Raw genomic sequence first — 21,134 nt, 5'->3', positions numbered from 1 at the left:
GCCTCTTCTCCCCTTCGGCTCGCTGAAGCCGAGAACGGTACAGGTGGGAGCATGGGACGAGGCAGGACTGAAAGGAAAGCACAGAAACATGAGAAACAAGGGCTTGAGGGGCCCTTTATTGTACATCAGATGAGATTTCCTGTGTGCATGAACTAAGGAGGAAGAACACAGTGAGGAGTGTGGTCACGGTGGGGTGGACGCACGCGACTGGCGAGGATGGACGCAACCGTTATGCACACACAGACACGCCCAAAGAGGGAGGCATGCATGGAATAGAAAGTGCCGCCGTAGCAACAGCACGCACGCACCTGTGTGCGCCGGGAAGAAAGCGGGAGACCCGGAGAGAATGTCGGGGAGTGGATGGGTCGCCAAGTAGGAAGGCCCAGCGGTGAAGAGCGCGCGAACGCCGACACCGCCTTTTGTGTCCTTTCCTCCACGCCCCTGTCCCATCCCGAGGGGAGCTGGGGCGGTGGCAGAGCGGAGGGGCTAGAACACTTCATCCAGCGGCGTGCCCCTCTTCGCTCTGGCCAGCATTTCCTGTCTCACGGGTTCGCCACGGCGCTGCCGAAGCGACGGGCGCCGAAATGCAGCCGCGGGTCAGACCGCATCACCCGCTTGTTCTTGCATGCCACAAAGCGAAGGACGTCCATCTCGGCCGGGCTAAATAACTTCTCCGCACACGACTGCAACGTTGCGCTACCGTTCTGGCAGGTATCCCGCAGCGATGCGGCGCCGAGGCCTAGCAGAATTTTCACTGCTGGCAGGTCGGCCCGCTGCAGCGCCTCTTCGATGGCGGGTGTCTCTGGACCATCCAGTGGACACGCCTGCACAGACGTGATGCCGTTTTCGAACATGACCCTCAAAGCCGCAGTGTGAAAGCGGCGAGTGCCGCCAGCCGCACCAACGGCGACCCCCGCCGCGTCTCCCCTGTGGTGAGCATCCGAACCAAAAAGCAACGTGTGCAGCGTCTCAGCGGTCATGTAGGTATGCGAGGAAACCGCGAAGGACTGCCAGAGCGCGTTGACGCGCGCCTTCGACTCGAGGACATGCGCACTGTAGGCGTTGGGGTAAGCCAGCGTGAGAGGCAGCGAGACCGAGGTGGGGGCTAGGTCGACCTCCCCACGCTCCTCCGCCCGGATGGCGTTGAGCACTTCAGTGCTAATTAGGGAATGCCTTTGGCGCTGTGCGGCGGCCGCCGGCGAGGATGCAACATCATAATTTTGCTTACCAGAGGCACGCAGCAAGGCATCAGTGGACGGGGTGCGGCTTTCCGCTACCAACGCGCTCATCGACCCGTCACCGCCGCTGCGGTCGGTTTCGCTGTCCGCTGCTGCTTCAGCGTCGAGGTGGGCGAGTATGGCGTCGTAGGTGCTGCTGTGAGAGTCGATCAGCTCGAAAAGCTCTGGCAGCCGCTCACGCATCATGCCAACCGCAGCGTCGCTGTACTGACCCTTGCGGAGGCGCCACCGAATCTCATTCCACATATAGTAAGCAAACACCTGCACCGTGGCCGCTTTCTTGGCGCGGTTGCCATTCCGGTCACTCCTGCAGGTGCACGACCACGCCTGGACTAGATCAGACAGGGGGCAATATCCGGTGCTCCCGAACAGTTCAAATGGCGGTACGTGCCCAAAGACGCGCTGCCGCGTCGCACCACGGCAGAAGTCAACAGCGCAGAGCAGAAGCAGTTTGGTGGTCCCGGCGCGGATGCGGTCTTGCGGGCGCCGCACAAACCGCATCGACTTCACCTCTAGCAGGTACGAGAAGAGTGCGGTGTGGGCGTCGACGTCGTCGCTCTGTGCCTCTTTCAAATTCTCTTCTGCCGCGCAGGCGTTCTCCTCCACAACGGAGGCGAATCGGTCGTCGACGTCGAGGATCGTCGCGGCACGCGAGGGCAGAGGTGCTGGTGTCGTCGTGAGGGCCAACAGGAGCAGGACGAGGTCGCTCTGATACAGCCGCTGATGACGTACGGCGGCAGCGTGTGCGGCTCCCACTGCCACAGGCGCAGCCGACATTTCGTGAGTAGCGGCAGGGGTGCGACCGGCGAGACCAACAAAAGCAGCGGTCACGAGAGGGTCCTGATGAGGATGCCCGCTCTCAAGTCGCTCTGCGACGTACGTGCGCGCCACGCTCTCCTGCAGCGTGTACTGCGACGGGGCTAGTGGCACGCGGCGCGCGTCCACGGCGCTCATGCGATTGAGGCGCCTCTGCAGTTCCAGTAGCACACGCTGAAGAAGCGGCGCAAACACCACCGTTGGGTGCCGCTTGCGCAAGCGGAGACTCCGCAAACGGGCGTCGCGGTCGTTCATATTCTCAATGCGCTGTAGGAGGAGCTCGGTGACATCGTTGACCGTCATCTCGTTCAGCTCCTCATCGGTGACGCCCTCGTCGGACATTTCCGCCATGCCGGCATCGTCGTCTGCACTATCATCCGCGACGTGCCCATCGTCTGCTGCGTCGACACCCCACTTCTGAATCAGCTTCGGGGGCAACCGCATCCACCACCACAGCGCCAGGCGCAAGAGACTGAGGTGATGAAAGATCGCCAGCTCTACCGGCCGCGTAGGGAGCAGGCCGGCATCTAACAGAGCGTTCAACACCAGGCGGCCGTAATGGCCGGGGTCAGCGATGCTGTCCAGGGCGGTGCCCCACCGGTGTGGGGAGCACAGCTCTGCCGCCCTCATCGTGCTTCCTTCTGCCGAAACCTCGCCACTATTGCTGTCCCCGTCGTCGTCGTCGTCGTCTTCCGGGTGCTGCCCCGGCGGCGCTCTCCACAGACGCACGTCATCGACCCCGGCAGCATTGACGACGTCGGCGAAGGCGGACAGCGCGTAGAGGGGGTTCACATCGATCCACAAATTGCCGAGTGCGTAGGGAATTCGCAGTGCATCCTGCTGCAGGACACGTTGCCGGGCGCGGCAGATGGTCGCCAAAATGGGGAGAGCAACTGGCATGTCCACAGACAGCCAGGCGTGGTCAAAGGTTCGCAGCACAGCGTGAGGGGAGACACTTCGCAGAGACGCTGCAGCGGCCGCGTCGCTGTCCGCGTCGTGGCCCTCCGCCTCATCAGAGTCGTCCTCATTGCGCGGCTCTGCCTGAAGAGGCTGCAGGAGACAACACCGCAACGCAGCGGGGGAGAAGAGCGCCGCCAGAATGACGGGGCTTACAGGGACTATAGTATCCAGTGCGTACCGTGGGACATGACAGCTGCCCTTCACCGTTTCCTCGTTCTCTTCCTCTCCTTCGCTCTCTTCCTCGCTCGCGGTCTCCTCGTCACTTCCGAGGTCAGCGCCGTCCCTCGTCTCGGCCTCCGGCTGGTCCCCTTCGTGACTCATCTGCTCTGCTCGTCGGCGTCGACAGGCCTCCATCACGAAGAGCGGGTGCGTGTCCAGAAGGTGCCATTCCTCACTAGCCTCGTCGAACACGATGTAAAACTCGTACTCGGCGAACGGGAAATACGGCAGTGCGGCGACAGGTGGTGGGGCTGTGGAAATGCTCTGCATCGCGCGTGAGCAGCTGGGGCTATCCTGTGATTCCAGGTCGGGCTGCTGGTTCGGCGACTCCTCGTCCGAGTGGCGCTGCTCTTCGTCGACCTCACACTCGTTGAAGGCGCCGAGCAAGCTCTTCGACGTGCACCGCGCGGGTGCCGGGCTCTCCCGATTCGCGCTGTCGGTGCTCGTCTCCTCACTGCCAGCGCCAGGAAAGGCGCCGGAGGCGAGGAAAAAGTCTGCCTTCTCGGAGTCCTCGGCGTCCTCGTCATCCCTTTCTTTCTTGGTACCTGGTGTGGCGGTGCAAAGTTGCCCAGCCGCGTCTAGCTGCAGCTGGTCGGATGGGTGCGGGTCTGGGGCAATGATCCAGCCGTACATGATTTGAAGAATGCGCTGAAATGTGTGAATGTCGTTGGATAGAAGAGCTGGAAGCCAGTACGGCGGAGGTTTCTGCACAGCCGTCCACGGCCACACCATCGTTTCGAGTGGGTTGGTGCTGCTGTTTTCTGCCTCCCCACTGCCGTCGCTCCCTTCTCCTTCCCCAACTGCTGCGTCGCCGTGGGGTGACTGAGCTGCCCGCTTCTCGCGCGCGCGTTCGGACAACAGGAAGCGCTGCTGGCATTTTTGGTTACCGTGAAGGTGCCGAAGGATGAGGCGACGCCGCAATGCCGCCAGGGGCGCCGCGTAGTCGGTCTCGTAGTGGTGATGGTCTGCGCAGCAGCCCTGCAATGTCGCGGCGGCACTGCTCACTTCATCCTCTCCTGCTTCATCGTCGGCGCCAACTCTCCCTGCTGCCGCTGCCAGTGGAGCGGTTGACGAGGCAGCGGCCTCCTCGTCTTCCCCATCGCTGTCGCTGTCCTCGCTGTGGGCATCGCGTTCCAGAGATCGACCAATCATGCCACGTGTCAGGCACACGTACACGCGCGTTGGTTCGCACGCCGCCCCCGCTGACGCTTTCCGAGGTAGCATTAGGCTGATCGTCTTTGGGAGCGGTTTTGGCGCGGGTGCGTCGTCGAGTGCGTCGTAGTCCTCCTCTTCTTCCTCTTCCACCGCTTCCTTGTCGGAGGGGTGTAAGGAACGCGGCTTCAGCTCCTCCGCGGAGTCGGACGCTGATTCGTCGTCTTCCCCCTCAACATCATCGTTCGCATCGCGCTCACGATCAGAGGCGACGCCACTCTCTTCGTAGTCTTCGGACGACATGGCGCGAACAGAATCTAGTCGATCCGTCCGCGCGATGTAGGCACGTGGGTGGTGCTGTGCGACGTGGTGTACAGCGCTGAGTAGCCGTCATGTACAGAGCGAGAGAAGGACAGGCGAGAGGAAGGGGTGGGAGAGGTGTAGCACCCAGCACATCAGGGTTGCATGGTGTAGAGAGACGGCGAGAAGCAGCCGAGAGAGGAATTCGAGCGCAGCCCATCTGCTCTCGAGCAGGGGTGGATGAGGTCGAAAAAGGATGTGAGAGGGAGTGGGGTGGGGCTCGACGCCGGCGCAAAGCGGCCGACGAGTACGACGTGCCACTCTTCGTGACATTCCCATGCTGCATGTGTGGAGCGGGGAACGGGGAGGGCAGACACGCTCCACGCCGCCCATCCGTCACGCAGTGTGCGCGGCCTTCCGCTTTCTCGTTCCGTGTGTGGAGCTCAACGTACAAAGCTGAGAGGGAAGGGAGGGGGTTGCTCGGCCTGTGCGTGAGCGTGGGGAGTAGACGCGGCATTCTGACTCCTCTTCGTCTCGCTATGTACCTCTCCTCTGTCCTAGAAGCTGCGCATCCGATCGGCACACACACGCACACGCACGCAGAGACGCAAATGGCGATGGGATAACGCCCTTTTAAAACATTTTCAACGTGCCGCCTCACCACGAGGTCACGCCGGCAAACGTATACGCATGCACAACCACAGCTCATCCACCTCTGCCGCACTGCAGCTACATCCGTCGTCGTCTCGGACGAGCCGCCCTGCCGTTGCATCGGGGTCATGCGCCGAACGGGCTCTTCTCATCCCTTCCTCGTCCCTTCCTCGCGCGCGTGCTCCGTGAACGGCCCCACACGGAGACGCAGATGGACTGCACGCATCGATCCAACGCGGGCCGCGGCCAGGGTGCTGCTCGAGGGCACAAGCGGTGGCGTCGTCCGCGCGGGTGGTAGGCAGGGAGGGGGGGGGGTTACTCGCATGCTGGATGGGCGAAGAGAGGAAGTTGGCCAGCCTCAGGTCAGGGCCTTCTGAGACCCTGCGCACCCTGCCCGTGTGCCTTGCTTCGCGCTCTCAGTCGCTTCAAGCCGCGGCATGCCACACTATGGTGTGGAGGCTCTTCACATGGGAGTCTGGAGGACCCGGTGGTGCAGCTCGAGGGTGCTCTCGTCATGCTGCCGGCATCTGCACCTCATCGGCCCACCCGGCCGGATGCAGCAGGTGCCACGCGCTTCGCACGCATGCGCTGTAGGGGAGGGGGTGATGGGTACGGATCGCTTCTTCCACTACGTGCTGGGTCGTCGGCACGATGCGTAGTGAGCTGATACAAATGTGATCACGACCGCACGTCTCCCCCGCACCGTGTCAGCACAGAGCTGTCCGCTGGCACCAAGAGTCCGCACCCCCGTACCCGAGGACAGGATGCACGCTCTTGGGCTCCCCACGGAGTGGGGGCACTGGACCCTGATACCGCGGTGCGGTGGCTGGCACCATCATGGGAAGAGATACCTACACGACATCAGAAGAGGTACTTCTTAAACGTTCATGCTAGGGGAGGAGGGAGGGGAGCCGACCAAACTAACGCTACGACACAAATCAGAAACGCCGATAAAAGACGACAGCCAAACGAAAACAGCGAATGTATACATATATATATATATATATAATAGCGACTGGGCACACACGAGCTGGAAGGGGCCGTTTTCTACCAGAACATAAGAAAGGCCATGGGAAGGGCGGCTGTGCGGTGCCGCTTCTGCACGGATGCACTTTATTTTTTTCTCCGTTCTTGGGCATCGGCCTCTCCCAGTCCGGCGGTGCCGTGTGCTTCCTAAGAAAAAAAACAAAGAGATGAGCGCCATTTCCATCTCTCCAGATCCGCTCGAGATCGCATCACGTGCATCTTCTCGACTTTGGCCTACCCCGGATTGCACGCCACGTCCCATGAATACGCGAGGCACTGAGTGGGCTGCACAAAGAGGATAAGGACGGAATCCCCCCTTCTTTTAAGTCCAAGACACACATACACTGGCCGGGCAGAGCAGCTGTGACCCCAGCCCAACATTCCGTATGGCCTGGAAACAGCAACGACACGCGCCCACGGATGAGATGCCTTTCACGCTTTCTGAAAATACGCGAGAGCAAAAGGTGAGGCAAGTGTTTCGCGCGGCTTCGTCGTGCCCAAACCGGGCGCAGACACTTGAACAGGGACACAGATTTACATGCTCAGAGGCATGCCTGCCCTCCGCGCAGCATGTCAAATCTCGATAAACATAACCTCCATCCCGAGAAGAATGCAGCTAAGAATGCCGTAGCGCATGATAGTCAGTAGTTGCTGGTCCTGCACGTAGTCCTTCGCCGTAATCTCCAGCGAGTAGTTCACATGCTTGGAGCATATCACAATGACGTTGTAAGCGAGCACGATCGTCATGGCAGTGCCGATGGGACTATAGAGAATGGTGGAGAGAGACGTGCAGGCGCCGATCTGAGTGCAGTGGGTTATGAAGTTTGGGATAACCGTGGATCCGAGGTATTGACGCTTGGAGACGGTGAGGGCACCACTCTGTGCGCGGCTGGTGGCCGCTGATGCCGTCGATAGACGAGTAGAGACACGCAGATTCGCCGCAGCGCCGCCGAGAAGAGCAGCACGGTTACATCCCAGGCGATTCTGAGACAGCAAAAGCGAGCGACCAGCCAACATCGGTGATGCGCTGGACACGTACGGCATAGAGGAGGGGAGTGGAGGTGTGCGTGTGTGTGAGAGTGAGGCAGGGATGCCGGAAGCAAATGGCGTACACAGCCTTTGAAAAAAAAAAAACGCGGCCAAGATGCAGAGTTTGCAGTGAAAAGAGCCAGAGGTTTCTCCGATTCGGGAACGAAAGAAAAACTTATACGAACGCGTTTGCGTATGCGAGTCAGCGCTGGGTGTGGACGCGGAAACCGCAGCGCGACGAGTAGGCGAAGGAAGAGGAAAAGGCGGAGGAGGAGAGCGAAAAGATGCTTTCGATTGGTGAGAGCGGAGCATGCTGTGCTCATCCATTCAACAAGGAAGTGCGTGGAGTGGGGAGGGAGGGGGCTTTTCCCACCCATATGCACGGCATCTTTTGGAGCTTGGCGGTCGCTGCGTTGTGTGCGGAGGAGCAGGCGCTCATGAGCCCGCTCGCTTCTGCTCCGTCGCACGTCTCACGTTGGAACGCCGTGCGCGTATCTGACACCATGAAGGAAGCAACGAGCAACTAAGTACGTGGGCACACATCAATTCATTGAGAAAGCGGCTTTTGCCGCCGCGGCGACATTGGCCTCTCTTGAATAACACCAACAACAAAAAAACAGACTGGGTTCCGTTTCACATTGTCTTGAGGATCGAACAGCTCCAGGGAAGGGTGATGTGTGTGTGTGTGTGTGTGCGGGAGGAGGGTGGGGGACGCATACACACACACACGCGAAAACAAAAGAATCATATACTGATCATCTTTTTATTCTGTTGTTGTTCGTCGAATTTATTCCGGAAATCGCACAAGAGGTGTAGACGGAGACTGGCGGTGTGTGTGTTGAGAGGGGGGGGGGCAGGAGGACAAGTGAAGTGAGTGGGTGGGCATATTGGAGAAACAGAAGGGAAAAAAGAATAATAACAGCAAGCACAGAGGGACGCAAAACCCCAAAAAACCTTCAAGTGAAACCAACCAGCCAACCAAGCAACAACAATGGAAGAGACCAATAAAGAAGGAAAAGGAGCACATGAAAAACACACACACACACACACACACGCAGATAGATAGATGGGGAGAGAGTGAGAGCGCTGAAGAGGAGATGGAGATGCAAAGAAGAAACAAAGAAACCCACAAACACAAGAGAAGAAAGAGAGCTGGCGAAGCCCCCCTCCCTCCCCCAAACAGGGGAAAAAGGGAGTAGAAAAACATCCACCAACGACGTACAAGTGTAGGCATACAAGCGTATGTGTGTGTGTGTGTGTGAGCGCGGTTATATCCATGCTCCGCTTCATTAGAAGCAGCCAAAGTGCTGCGTGCTCGAGGGAACGGGAAACAACGAATCAAACGAAGGAACAACGCACGCGCCTGAGAAGTACCTGCTGCCGCAGAAGAGAGAAACAGCAACAGAAAATAAAAAACGGGAGAGCAAGAGTACGCCAAGAACAAGACAAATCGAACAGGCCACACCGAAAAAGAAGCGCTGAGACTTGCCCACATGCATCTGGGGTGGGTGGGGAACAAAACAAAAAAACGGAGGCTTTGCGCGGCCTGCGTTGAATTGCTCACAAACATGGAGAAGCAGGTTTACGTTTGACATCCGCTTGGGGATTAGGAGCTTATATAATGGCATCTGATTAAGCAAGAGGAAGAAAGCGAGCATGCGCCGGCGCACAGGTCATCGGCTCGCGGTGGCGACTGCAATCGCGTGTGTGGGGTGGGTAAGTGCGGGGAGGCAAAGGAGGAACTGAAGCCCGAAGGGTCGAGTGCAAGCGATCAGCCAAAGCGTGCGTGTCCCGGTTCAACGAAAGTAGCATACACACAGCGATGCATGCACACCCATCCACGTGTCTGTTACGCCAATGCCACGGCGACACCTGTGCTCGTCGACTTTCTTCTGGCCTCTTCTCCACCAGCGACGTGCTTGGGCGGCCCGTATTCGCGCTCACCCCGCCACCACTCTCTTTCTCTCTGTTGTCCTTTGGCCCTTTCTGCTGCGCTTCGGCCATCGTTTTCATTTTCCTCTTTGTTTTCCATGGCGATGGACATTCCTGTGCCGACGTCGTCCTTCTTTTCCGTCCTCGGATTGTGGTCTTGGCGTACGCGCCAAACTTTTCGTAGGGCGCGCGGCGCGGATCTTTCCCTTCTGCCCATCTCAGCCTCCTTTCTTCTCTTTTTCGTTTCTTTGCCGCTGCGCCCCCGATGACGAGGCGAGAGGGAGGGGGGGGGCACCTCGAGGCGTGATATTTCAAAGGTTCAAGCACACCCGCCTTGTGTGGGAGGAAGCCGGCCCGCATCGCCGGCCCTGAAAAATGCCGAACCACCTCTGGTGGTGACAGGGACAAGTGCCTACGACGTGGGGAGGTTGGGGCGATGTGCCACTGCTGATGCCGGCGATGAGACCCTGGATGGCGTTGCGTCAGAGCAACCCGCGACAGTGCACACGCTTGCGCCATCCACATGATGGGCAGAGTGTCAGCGCGACCCGAACGTACCTCACCAGTCTCTCAGTGTCTATTGGTGTAGGGCGCCTGAACCACCCCGAGGAGTGCGCCTGTGAGGCGACCTGCGAGGCGGGTGATGGTGGGTAGGGTTTGATGCCGAACCCTGCTTGTATAACCGAGCATGCACTGCTGCAGCGCGCGCGTTTGCGGCTGCTTCGCGCCACACGATGGAGCCTCGTGACGGGTCAGGGGTTAGAGTGGCGTTTGACTCCTGTTGTACGGCAGGGAAGTGGGCACCGTGAAAACATGCGAAGAAAAGGTATGCTTCGTTTCTACCTTTGACACCTTACTCCATCACGCAGGCGAGCCTGAGTGCAGCGATGTCTCTTGCACTCTTCTAGCCACGTCAGGCGTCTTGTCTGTTCCTTGCCGTAATCTCGTGACATTGCTATGTACCTCCTTCGCCTCTCTCGGACGCCCTGCTCTCCGTTAGGATGCCCGCTGCACCGTCAAGGTTAACCGGCCAAAAGAGAGAGGGGTGCAGACCGGAAAGAGACTCAGCACAACGATCGCGGGGCTCGGCTGCACCGGCGAGAGCCTCTCCGTCGCCACTCGCATCGCGCTCCTTTTATTTTTTCGTCCTCTCGTGCTTGGCATGGAATGCGGTTCTTTCGGGCCTCTGATGCACGCCACTCGCTCTGCGTGTGTGTGTGTGCCCGTCTGCGTTTGGCTATCAAACAGCCGTTCCCCTTCTTGCGGGATTCGTACGCGTACACTCAAAAGCGCACGGCGCCGCTTTCCACGGAAAGCAGGCGGGGAGGGGAAACCAGCGTAGCAACAAGAGAGAGGGAGAGAGCGAGAGCGAGACAGGTCTGCTGGCGGGACGAAAAAAAAGAAAAGGGAGGAGGAGGAGGGGCGGCGCATCATCAAAAAGCAAACAGAAAAGGAAACAGCTACAACAAAACACACAGCAAAACACAAAGAAAACGCCGCACCGTGCAGACGCACGCACGCACACACACACACACACACACACACACACGACGTGCAGAAAAGGGGGAGGGAGAGAGAGAGAGAGGCAGACATACAGGCAAGCAGAACAGCACCCACACGTACACAAACGAAAACGAGAAAAAGGGAAAGCGACAACGAAAAACAAAAAAGGGCATCTGTATAAAAAGGGGAGTGGGGGAGGGAGGAAGGGAGGGGAGAAGGTCACACGAGGATGCAAACACATACACATACACACACACACACCGCATAGGTAATTTCAACGACAAGAGAGAGGGAAAAACGAGAGGGGCAACATGAAGAGCGCTCGAGGAAGGAGAAACGGGTGAAGGTGTAATGACACAACTGCGACAGAGAAAAGACGGTTGAAGGATTTTTGGTCTTTGTGGGCTACTAAACAACGCACGCGGAGTCGCACCACCAGCGTTGTAAAGAAGAAAAGAAAAATGCGCAGGCAAAAAAACAAACACACACATGTAAAAACCAAGAGATCACGCTCGTGTTAATTTTGGTTTTGTTCTTTCTTTTTCTCTACTCTCTTCTACCTCTTTTTCTTTTTGCTGCGTTGCGTATATATGATAGTCGACCATCGCGAGAGGGGGGGCTTTGTGTGCGAGTTGTTGTCTGTTCGTACAGTAGACATCGCGATAAGGGAGAAGTAAACACTTGTGTATTTGTGGCGCTTATCTGTGCTTGTGTGTGGGCCGAGGGAGGCGAGGAAAGACGGCCGTGGTGGCGATGATGGTGGTAGCAGTGCGGAGGTGAAAAAAAGGGTGGATGACGAGGAGATCGAGGGAGAGGACGAATCGACGCACCTTTGCAAGCAGCAGAGTCACGCCAGCGTCTCTCTTCCCCTCCACTTCCTTCCATTGCACACAACACGGCGTGCGTATACGTTCCTTTGCACCTTGTCCCGCGCTTCACCACCACCTCTCTACCCTCGTCTCTCTGTCCCCACATCCCCAACTTCCACGCGCACCAAACACATTGGGGCAACAACGGCACACATTTACATGTACACCCCCCTGCCGGCCGTGCTGCTGGACAACAGAGGTGGTGATACAAGGGCAATAGCACCCACTGCAATAATCGTCCTTACCACCAGGAGAGTCTTCGTCATGTTCCTCCCGACACGGGCACGCACAATGAACCAGAAACAGACAGAGGAAAAGAAATACTTTCCTTGCTCCATCAGTCGCTATCTGTTAGTTCAACCTTTTTTGTTTCTCAGCTCTGACGGTGCGTGCGCGTATGAGCCCGAGCGTGCGTGCGAGGCTGAGAGACATGCCTGCGTTTCTCAGCGTCCGGTGGTGTTTACCGAGCCCCTGATGAAAACAAAAAAAGAGCTGCCTGCGTCAAGCGCATATCGAGCCGTCCTTTCTTTCTCTTTCTGCCTCACATAGATTGCGCAAGAGACACTTCTTTCCTGCTGACCATCAATGACCATGCTTGCCGCTGCTCTTCTCTATTCATCGTAGCCAAGTGAGAGCGTGAGAGAAGGTGCGCGCGTGCAAGTCTCTGTGTATGCGTGTCTGCGAATGAGAATAGCACCAGCGGCGTTGATCGAAACGTACGCCGTGCATGCATCGGGAAGCACTCACATGCGCACACGCACGTTCCTTTTTTTCTTTGAAAAAAGGAGAGAGAGAGAGACAGTGAGGAAAAAGAAGAAAGAGAAAAGCGAACACCAAAACGACGAGGAGGAATACACATTATAACACACGAAACACATACACAAAACACTTACACACCGGCATATCCTCACCGACGCACCAAACACGATGACAAGCGACAGCACCAAAGGAAAACCAAACAATCACCACATCATCAAAAAACTTCCATGCAACAAAAAAAAATGACTTGCGCGCCTTTCGGTCGCCTTCTTTTTTCATCCGCATCGGCTTAGCAGCCCTGCTTTCTCTTGCTCGTTCTCGCGGCCTCCTCCGCCGAAGACGGTGGGGCGTATTCGACAGCGGCAAAGCGAATCGAAACACAACACCAAACGACCACACCGACGCGGTGCCGGGGAAAACGAAGATGGCAACAACACGAGATAAAAAAAAACGTGAGCGAGGAGGATCAAACAGCGGGGGCGAGATCAACAAATAACTCCGCGAAAAAAAAAAGGAGAGAGGGGGAGAGAGGAAGTGGAAAGGAGCATAAGAAGAACGAAGAAACAAAAAATCAGGCAAACACACACACACACACACACACGCACGTGAGAGAGAAAGAGTGAAAGAGCGAACGAGCGAAGCAGCGATGATCACACAAACACACACGTACACGAAGACGCGACCCGCGACATCGCCACATCCAACAACCACAGCAGCAGCAGCAGCAGCATACACACACACAAGCGTACACAAAGAAAAAGGAAAAGAGAAAAAGACGAAACTTGGAAACAAGAACACACGCACACATTGCCAGCAAGGGGGAAAGGAGAGTGCCAAGTGTAGAGGGTAGTTGTGAAGAGAACGTGAAAAAAAAAGGGCAGTGATCGCGAAAAGGTAAATGGTAATGGTAGTCGGCGCAGATAACAAAGCAAAACACAGACGAAGGTGGGGATGAGATAGCATTGCTGTTTTACATGGGCTGACAAATACAGGCAGAGAGCGAGAGCGAGAGCGAGAGAAAGTAAATGTTCTACGGTCGCATTGCTTCTTTCATTTTTCTAATTTTCTCTTGTTAAATACTTCAAATGAGGTTTCCCGCCTGTCTCCTCTCTTCCTTTTGTTTTCGTTCGTTCTCCGTTGCCAAGTATCACGGCGGCAAGGAGGGTTGTCCTCGTTGTCAGGCGAGGGTGATGGGGGAGAGGAAGAGAAGTGGAAGCAGCGAAAAGATTGCGTGCTTGTGTGTGTGGGGAGAGCTCAAGGAAAAGGAAAACATGTGGTGAGGTAGTTTGTTGAAGCTTGGTTTACAGTGATGCTTAGGTAGGAGGGAAGGCGAGTGTGAAGGCAAAGTCAGAAGGCGAGAAGATACAAAAAAAAACTAAACGAGAGTCGCTTGCCAGACTTACACGCCCCCTCCTAACGCATGTTTATCCCTTCCGCTGGCGCGAGCACTTATGCTGGCCTTTTTCTTCTGTACTCCATCAGCGGCCTCATCCCTGAGGCCTAACGCCATGACGGCCTTCTATCTGGCCCCTTCTTTTTTTTTTTGCTTTGCTCTTGCACAGCACGTGCTGTTCGCTTCGGTCGCGCGTGTGCGTTTTGGGGGGCGATCAAAGCAAGCCGAATCGCACTGGACAAAGACCGCGGCTGCTGCGCGGGAGATGACCTGAAACGGCGACGGCGAGTGAAAGTTCCACGGGGAAGGGAGGCGGGAAAAGAGACACGAAGAAAACGCGGGAAATGTAGGAGCCGTTTATTGCTTCGTCGGCAAAGACCAAAACAACAACAAAGGAAAGCACACGAACATGCACACAACGAAAGCCACACACACACACACACACAAAGAAAAGGGAAGAAGACTCGTGAACAGCTGGAAAGAGACCCGCAAAACGAAAAGAACCAGCCAAAACAACAAGAAAGAAGGCGCACACCTCAAACAAAGAGAGCCGAATCTAATACTGACCCTTCGTCGGAAGAGAACACTGACGTAGACACACGTGCACATGCACACCGAACCGCACGATCACGAGCGACGATCAACGAGAGAGAGAGAGGCAATAACGGCTCGTGACGCCTTGGCCGACTTCGCCGCCCGTTTCGTCTTCCTGTGACACTGCTCGTGACGCATATGTGCGCGAGGATGTGGGGATGGGGTCTGTGGTTCGCAAGAGGAGTTCCAGATACACTTGGTCGCACTTGCCCGTCCGTTTCCTTTACCCTTTCACTTTCCCTCCGCATCTCAGTCCTGTATCGGGAGGTGCGTGAAGGGGTTTGGCGGTTAACGGAAAGGAGATTGTTTCTTTTTTTTCCTTTGCGGGGGAGATGAAGGGAGGGGAAGGGATGGAGGGGTGATGTCCCCTGAGCACACAAGACGTACTCCACCTTCTCCCCCAAAAGAGATGGAGAAACATGCAGAGCCTTCTTCTTCCTTGCGTTTGTGGTTGCGTGTCTCTGTGTGGGTTCGGGTGCGTGCAAATGTCTTTTCGTTTTCTTGTATATATTTGTTCTACCGTTTCGTGATACAGCTGGTAGATGGAGATAGCCCAGAGTTCGAAACAGAGACGAAAAAAAAAACGAAAAAAAAACGACGAAACGAAAAACGGGAGAGAAAGACGACGGAGGTAAATTTAGGGAGAGAGCGCGTACGGCGAAGAAGTGATCAATCAGAAAACACACACACACACGCACACCCGACGGATCTCTCTCCAAGTCACATCACTTTATCGTTTTCGTAAAGTCGGTGGCTCTTTCCTTTCACTTCTCGTTCTTTACCAGTGGCGCTGCGACAGCGCAGAGAAGGAAAGGGGTTGGGGGGGGTGGAGAGGAGGACGCGTCTGTCAAGGGTGTGCGTGCTGGCGAAGGTGCATCTGCGTGTGTACGTCGACTCGCTCACCGGCGCGCACACGGTCACACAACCTGAAGAGAAAACCAAGCCGAACACAGACACCAAACAAAAAGACCCAATATGATATATTATGAGAGAGAGAAAGGTGGAAAGGTGCTAGAGCGCACCACCTGTCGAAGAGAGAAGAAAGGCAAGAAGAACTAATCGCAGAGCAAGAGCAAATCACTCAGACGCTTATGCCTAAAGAACTCAAGGCAACGTAATACACACCGGAACATACATCGGAGAAGGGGTCAGGAGGGGAAAGAAGAGAAAGGGGCGAGGCGCGGAATCGGGAGAGGCGTAAACACGCCATCCATTCTCCCCCTCCGTTCACAAGAAGAGGGCGAGAGACGCGTGGGGGGGGGGGAAGGCGCCCGAAGAAGCGAACGCGGAGAGGCTCGGTGGAACAAATAGTCGAGGAAAGATGAAGAAGATGCACACACCAGAGTCTCCATGGAGTCCGAGTGCAGCGGCAAGGGCAGGGGAGAGGGGGGAGGGAAGCTACCCAAATCAAAACGGCACCATCATCCACCAACACGCACGCAGCATCAAAAGCGAGGTGCTGTGCGCGTGTGTGTGTGAAGCGAAGCGCATCATGGGCAGCCGAACAGCGAGGCGGAGGGGAGGGGAGGGGAGGGGTGAGAGGCTCAGAAAAAGCGAAAACCAAAAAGCACACACACACACACACGAGAATAGAGAACGACATGTCGCGGCTAGCCTTGTCTGCCCTCACGGGTCCTAACTTTGTTGCTTTAGCGGCGGTGGTGGTTGGCGCGGCCCTCGTTGTGGTTGGAGCGGCCCTCATTATGGTTGGCGCGACCCTCGTTGTGATTGTGGCTACTCATACTGGTGCTACCTGCCTCTCCCGCCTCGTCGCCCGGGGCGAGCACTAGCTTGCGGCGAGAAAGCCGCTGCACAATGGGGCGGCCGTAGGTGTAGGTGCGAATCGGCAGTATATACTTCTCGATGTTGTCGACGAGCTTCACGAACTGGTCCACCTCGGACGCGTCCAGGACGCGCTGCACCACGTAGTTGGCGTACTGGTCGCTCATCATGAGGCAGAGCATGCTGGGCTGACCGAGGCCCACCGAGACGACTTCCTCAATGATGCCCATCGCCGCATCCTTCGCCTCGCGGTTCTTCTCCTTCACCTCTTTTACCGTGCCATCGGCGTTGCTCCTCGTCGGCGGCCAAGTACCCTCCTCCGCGTTCACTATCGCCGCAGTCTTTGTCGCGGACCGCTTAAAGGCGACGATCTCCACGTGATCTGCCTTGCTGGGGAAGTCGGCGCACATCATCTCCACAATCTCCATGCGGTTCGCAGGGCTCGAGCGGGCGTAGAGCTTCTCCATCACGTTCGAGGCAAACTTCTGCTTGCTCAGGTAGAAGAACTTGGGCTTCAGCGCCGCGTAGACGGACTCGATCTTGCTCTCATCTTTTACGTTCTGCAAAACGTGCTGAATCACGTAGTTGCCGTACTGATCCTTCGCCAGCACATCGACCGCCTTGAGGAGCTCGTTGAAGATGGTATCCTCCTGCTCAGGGCAGTGCTGCATGATGCACTGAATCACACGACACCCGTACGCGTGCGTGGCCAGCTCCATCACTCGACCCGAGAAGGCCGAAATAATAAAGCCACACCGTTGTGGAATGACCTCGACGCACTTCTGGATGACGTGGTTGCCGTTTTGGTCCTGGATGCACTTTGCCACGTTGTCCTTGAGCTCGGCGAGAATGATGTCCAGGCCAGCTGAAGGCATCACCTCTATGCACTTCTGAATCACACGGCACCCGTACGTCTGCATGGTGAGCTCCACTACATGGCCGCACATCCGCTCCGCCGCAAAGGTGAGCTGCGGCGTGTTGCCCTTGTCCAAGAGCTTCTGCAGAACGTAGTTGCCGAAGATGTCCGTCACCAGCTCTAGCGGAGATTCAAAGATCTCGTGGAAGAGGACGTCCAGCGACTCGGGGCTGGCCGTGTCGACGGCACTCTGGATGAAACGGCTGCCCTCCTGGTCTTTGGCAAACTCCACAGCGTAGCCCTTGAGGTCGTCCAGGCGCCACTGTGACGTCTTCTGCTCCGCCACGTCGTGGCGAAACATGCGCAGCTTCTCCGAGCCGACAAAGCGGTGGCTGTTCGGGCCACTGCCACTCTCCATGCTGCCCATACCACCAGCGCCGCGTCCACCACGGTAGTTGTTCCGGCCAGCACGCCCACCGCCAACGCCACCTCCAGCGCTGTTGTTGTTGTAGCGACGATTCCCGCCACGGCCTGTGCCGCGACTCTGGAAGCCGCAGTCCGTCCCAGGCTGGCTGTACAACATGGTTGGGTCTACCTCACCCATGCCTTCCATCAGCTGGTATGGATTGCCGTGGCCAGCGCCAAGACCGTTGCTGCTGCTGCCCTGCGTGGCGTCGTAGTAGTTGGAACCGGGGTCCACTCCAGTGTTGTAGAGGCCAAAGGCGTTCATGGGCTCCTGCGTGTAGTACTGCTGTGAGGCGATACTCTTGGCGGCGGGCGCGGTGCCGCGGCCGTACGTGACTCCGCCGGCCATCTCCCCCTCATAGCTGCCGCGGTTGCCGGATGAAGGCATGGGCAAGTGACCGTGCGCGTAGGCGCGGAGGGTGCTGGGGGTTGCCATTGCCAGCGGTGTTGGGGCATACGCCGCAAAGAACTGCGTGCTAGGGCTCATCATGTTGCTCTCGGTGATGAGGCTGTGCCCGTACGGGTTGATGGCCTGCGCCTCCTGCGTTTCGCAAAGATCCTTGGCGTCGAGGGCGAGGCTCTTGCCACCCATCTTGCGCCCCAAGCCGCTAGCAGTACCTGCGCGAACAGCAGTAGAGGAGGGCATCGCACTCACATCCTCCCACGGCGTCTCCATGGTGGTGAATGTTTCCTGCACCTCCAGAGAGGGTAGCGGTTGCGGCACGCGGGGGTCTCGAGGCTGCTTGCTGTGGTACCAGTAGTAGTACTCCTGCGAACGCCGCATCTCATCGGTGGGGTCACGGTTGCTGTTGATAAAAAGCTCGAAGTCCATAGGAGTAAAGCGCGAGGTTACAGGAGGGTAAAAGGATGTGGGCTGTGGAGACTGCTGACGTGCGGCCGCGACGCTGTTGTACCCGCCTGCGGCGGCTGCGCTTCCCACGTCGTAGCCGCCAGCCCCGCCGCGGCCACTAGGGTTGATGCTGCCGATACCGCCGCCACGCGTAAAGCGCTGCGTGCCTGAGACGCTGTGGTGATCGTTCCAGCTCTGTTCCGAGTACATTTCGATCGTCTTGCAATGTGGATGTTTGGCAAGCTACAGCGTTGCTAGGAGGGTGCGGAGGACTATGACTGGTGCCAGGTACCCCAACGATGCGCTGAAGTCCAAAACAAGCGCTACAGAATACGCCAGCAAGAGCCCCCCCAAAAAAGGACGCAAAAGGGAGGAGGAAGGAGGGGACACAGTGACCGTATCGGTGCGTATGTATCGTTGTGGGCGACTGGGTCGTAAGTATGCAAGAGAGTGCAAGGCTGCTTGTCTTTTTCGCGTCTTGTCGATGCTATCGAGATTGGCTCGCTAAACCGCCCACGCACTCACTACTCACAGCTGTATTATTCGGTCTTCTATTCTCCGAGAAAACAACAACAAAGGGAGCACGCACGTAAATGTAGAGGGCGTCGAGTGTGTGTGTGTGTGCGTGCGGGAGAGAGGCGCTGAAGAGACAATGAGAGTGCAACGTAAACAAGCCAAGCCAGCAAGAGAGGAAAACAGAGAGAGAACGAAAAACAGGAAAAATAAATACGAGGGAGGCCTGTTCTGGAATGTGGTATATATATATATACCTATGTGAGGGTGCGCGTGTGTGTGTAGATAGGGGGGGGGGGTACCTTTTTCTTTTTGATTATGCCCTTTTTTTGTTGCTGGCTTGTGTGTGTGTGTGGTGTTCTTTGTAGAGTTTGTAGCTAATGGGCGTTTTTCGATGACGAGCAAATAATGCGTGTGCGTGTGCGTCGGGGGGGGGGGAGGCTCAGAGAGGGATGAGGAAGGTGTAGAGTCGGGAGAGAGAAAGGGGGACGATGACCTACCGAGGCAGCATCACAGCGCAGAGGAGTTTGTGTGCGGGGGAGGGGGCATCTCTCAAGCATTTTGGAGAGATGAGTGCCACGATTAGGGGAGTCTTCGCGACGACGCTATCAGAGGGTGTGTACGTGTGTGTGGCGGTTGCAACCAAGCCTTAACCCTCACGTAGACTAAATTGGTTAGTTGTGTGCTCTCGACATCGACGTCGTGGGCGGTAGCGCCTACGTCCGCGCGCACACACAAAAAAGAGGAGCGCATGCTGTCGATGACGGAGCGGAGGCGTTTGTGCGTACGAGACGTAAAGGAAGAAGGTGAAACGACATGCCGACAGCGACCAGTACGTGCACACCAGACGTAAGTGAAGGAAATTCAACAGATGTCGGGTGAACGTTCCCAGCCTAAAAAAAAAGAAAGCGAAAAAAAAAACTCACTTCGCCCCGTTTCGTACGAGCCTGGCCTACGTGCGTGCGTGCGTGTGCTTTTGTGTGGAGGAGCAGGTCATACGACGACTGCGACACACGCACACAGACACAAACACACACACCGATAAGGCCTAACTTCCATCGGCGTACCAGTCCTTCACAACGCTACTCTCCTGAGAGGTGGCGGTAAAGAGGGGGCAAGAGGCACGCGAGAGAGCGACAGATAGGAGGAGAAGAGAAAAAAAAACGAAATAAACTACTCGCAAAGAAACACGCTGACGCTCTCTCTTTTTCGCGCCCCTTGCATCGTTTGTGTGCGCCGACGGGGGCATCTCAAAAGGCAGGCCGAGCTACGAGTGCGCACAATGATGCACACTCACAGTTAACTACCCGTGTTCTCCCTAAAGAAAGTCAAAAAAAAAAAGAGCGCGTAAACTGATGCGGGTGGTGGTGGGAGTAGACGACGCCACGCCGCCGCTTTCGGCGAAGTCGTGGACGCCGCTGATAAGCCAGGCTAGAGCGAGCTATCGTGGACACTTCCTGAGCAGAGACGAGTAGATCAGGACAACTGCGGGTATCCTTACCTGTCTTCCGATGTCTACCTCGCTCACCTCCTCGTTGGACCACTCCGCGCAAGCAGCGAAAATCCGGTTGGTACTAGTGCACAACACAATCGCTGTTGAAATCTTTACGATCTGACACCACCGCTGGCACATCACTCGCCATGCTATCCCAGAAGCGATTTCCTTCCGGAAGACGACGGCGGCGTTCGGATTTGCGAAGGCACACAAGCGTCAAAGCCACGAGCACGATGAGGAACATCACGCCGAAGACCACGGCAAGAATAGTGACAGCAATGTAACCCGAGGACATACCGCCATGACGACCATCAACGGCGCCCTGGATTTCAGAAGAATTTCCAGTGGGCATCTCCGTGTTAAAGCCGGCTATGGAGCCGGATTGCAGCACCAGGTTGCCCACATAGCGCGGCGGCGACATCATGTGCATCATGCACACCTGCACCTTCACAAACACGGGATAGCTCCCGGCCGGCGTGCCATGGGCGACGGTGAGGTTTGCAGTGAGGTCGGTCATGCTGACGGCGGTGGGCGTGAGGCGGATGGCGCTGCGCTGCGCCTCCGTGACGCCGACGAAGAACTGCTGGTAGGCGTGGTCGCGGTAGTTGAAGTTGGTGCTGCTGATGGTGAGCGCCGCGCCGCTGACGCAGGCCGCGCTGTTCGTGGCGCATTCGCCTCGGGCACCGGTGACGGTGGGCAGCGGCGGGTTCACGGCGATGGCGCCGAGCGACG

At 57.0% G+C, this 21,134-nt stretch overlaps 4 protein-coding genes across 4 annotated transcripts; all 4 read right to left on the bottom strand.

Annotated features, from left to right (window-relative positions):
- Window positions 1–542: 542 nt before the first annotated feature.
- Window positions 543–4,688, bottom strand: LDBPK_331230 (hypothetical protein, conserved; the record flags this gene model as incomplete). The annotated part of the gene is made up of 1 exon (XM_003863901.1): window positions 543–4,688. The coding sequence occupies one exon, from the start codon at window positions 4,686–4,688 to the stop codon at window positions 543–545; it is 4,146 nt and encodes a 1,381-aa protein (XP_003863949.1).
- Window positions 4,689–6,935: 2,247 nt separating this feature from the next.
- LDBPK_331220 (hypothetical protein, conserved) lies at window positions 6,936–7,379 on the bottom strand (the record flags this gene model as incomplete). Its single annotated transcript, XM_003863900.1, has 1 exon — window positions 6,936–7,379. The coding sequence occupies one exon, from the start codon at window positions 7,377–7,379 to the stop codon at window positions 6,936–6,938; it is 444 nt and encodes a 147-aa protein (XP_003863948.1).
- Window positions 7,380–10,563: 3,184 nt separating this feature from the next.
- On the bottom strand, window positions 10,564–11,073 carry LDBPK_151060 (60S ribosomal protein L6, putative; the record flags this gene model as incomplete). Its single annotated transcript, XM_003863899.1, has 1 exon — window positions 10,564–11,073. One exon carries the CDS (start codon window positions 11,071–11,073, stop codon window positions 10,564–10,566), a length of 510 nt encoding a protein of 169 aa, XP_003863947.1.
- Window positions 11,074–16,090: 5,017 nt separating this feature from the next.
- On the bottom strand, window positions 16,091–18,604 carry LDBPK_331210 (pumilio protein, putative; the record flags this gene model as incomplete). Its single annotated transcript, XM_003863898.1, has 1 exon — window positions 16,091–18,604. One exon carries the CDS (start codon window positions 18,602–18,604, stop codon window positions 16,091–16,093), a length of 2,514 nt encoding a protein of 837 aa, XP_003863946.1.
- Between the last annotated feature and the right edge of the window lie 2,530 nt (window positions 18,605–21,134).

This window comes from Leishmania donovani, chromosome 33 (assembly GCF_000227135.1).
Source record: "Leishmania donovani BPK282A1 complete genome, chromosome 33".
NCBI lineage: Eukaryota > Euglenozoa > Kinetoplastea > Trypanosomatida > Trypanosomatidae > Leishmania > Leishmania donovani.
Note: the sequence above shows the minus strand (reverse complement) of the source record. Positions and strands in the feature narration are given on the sequence as shown.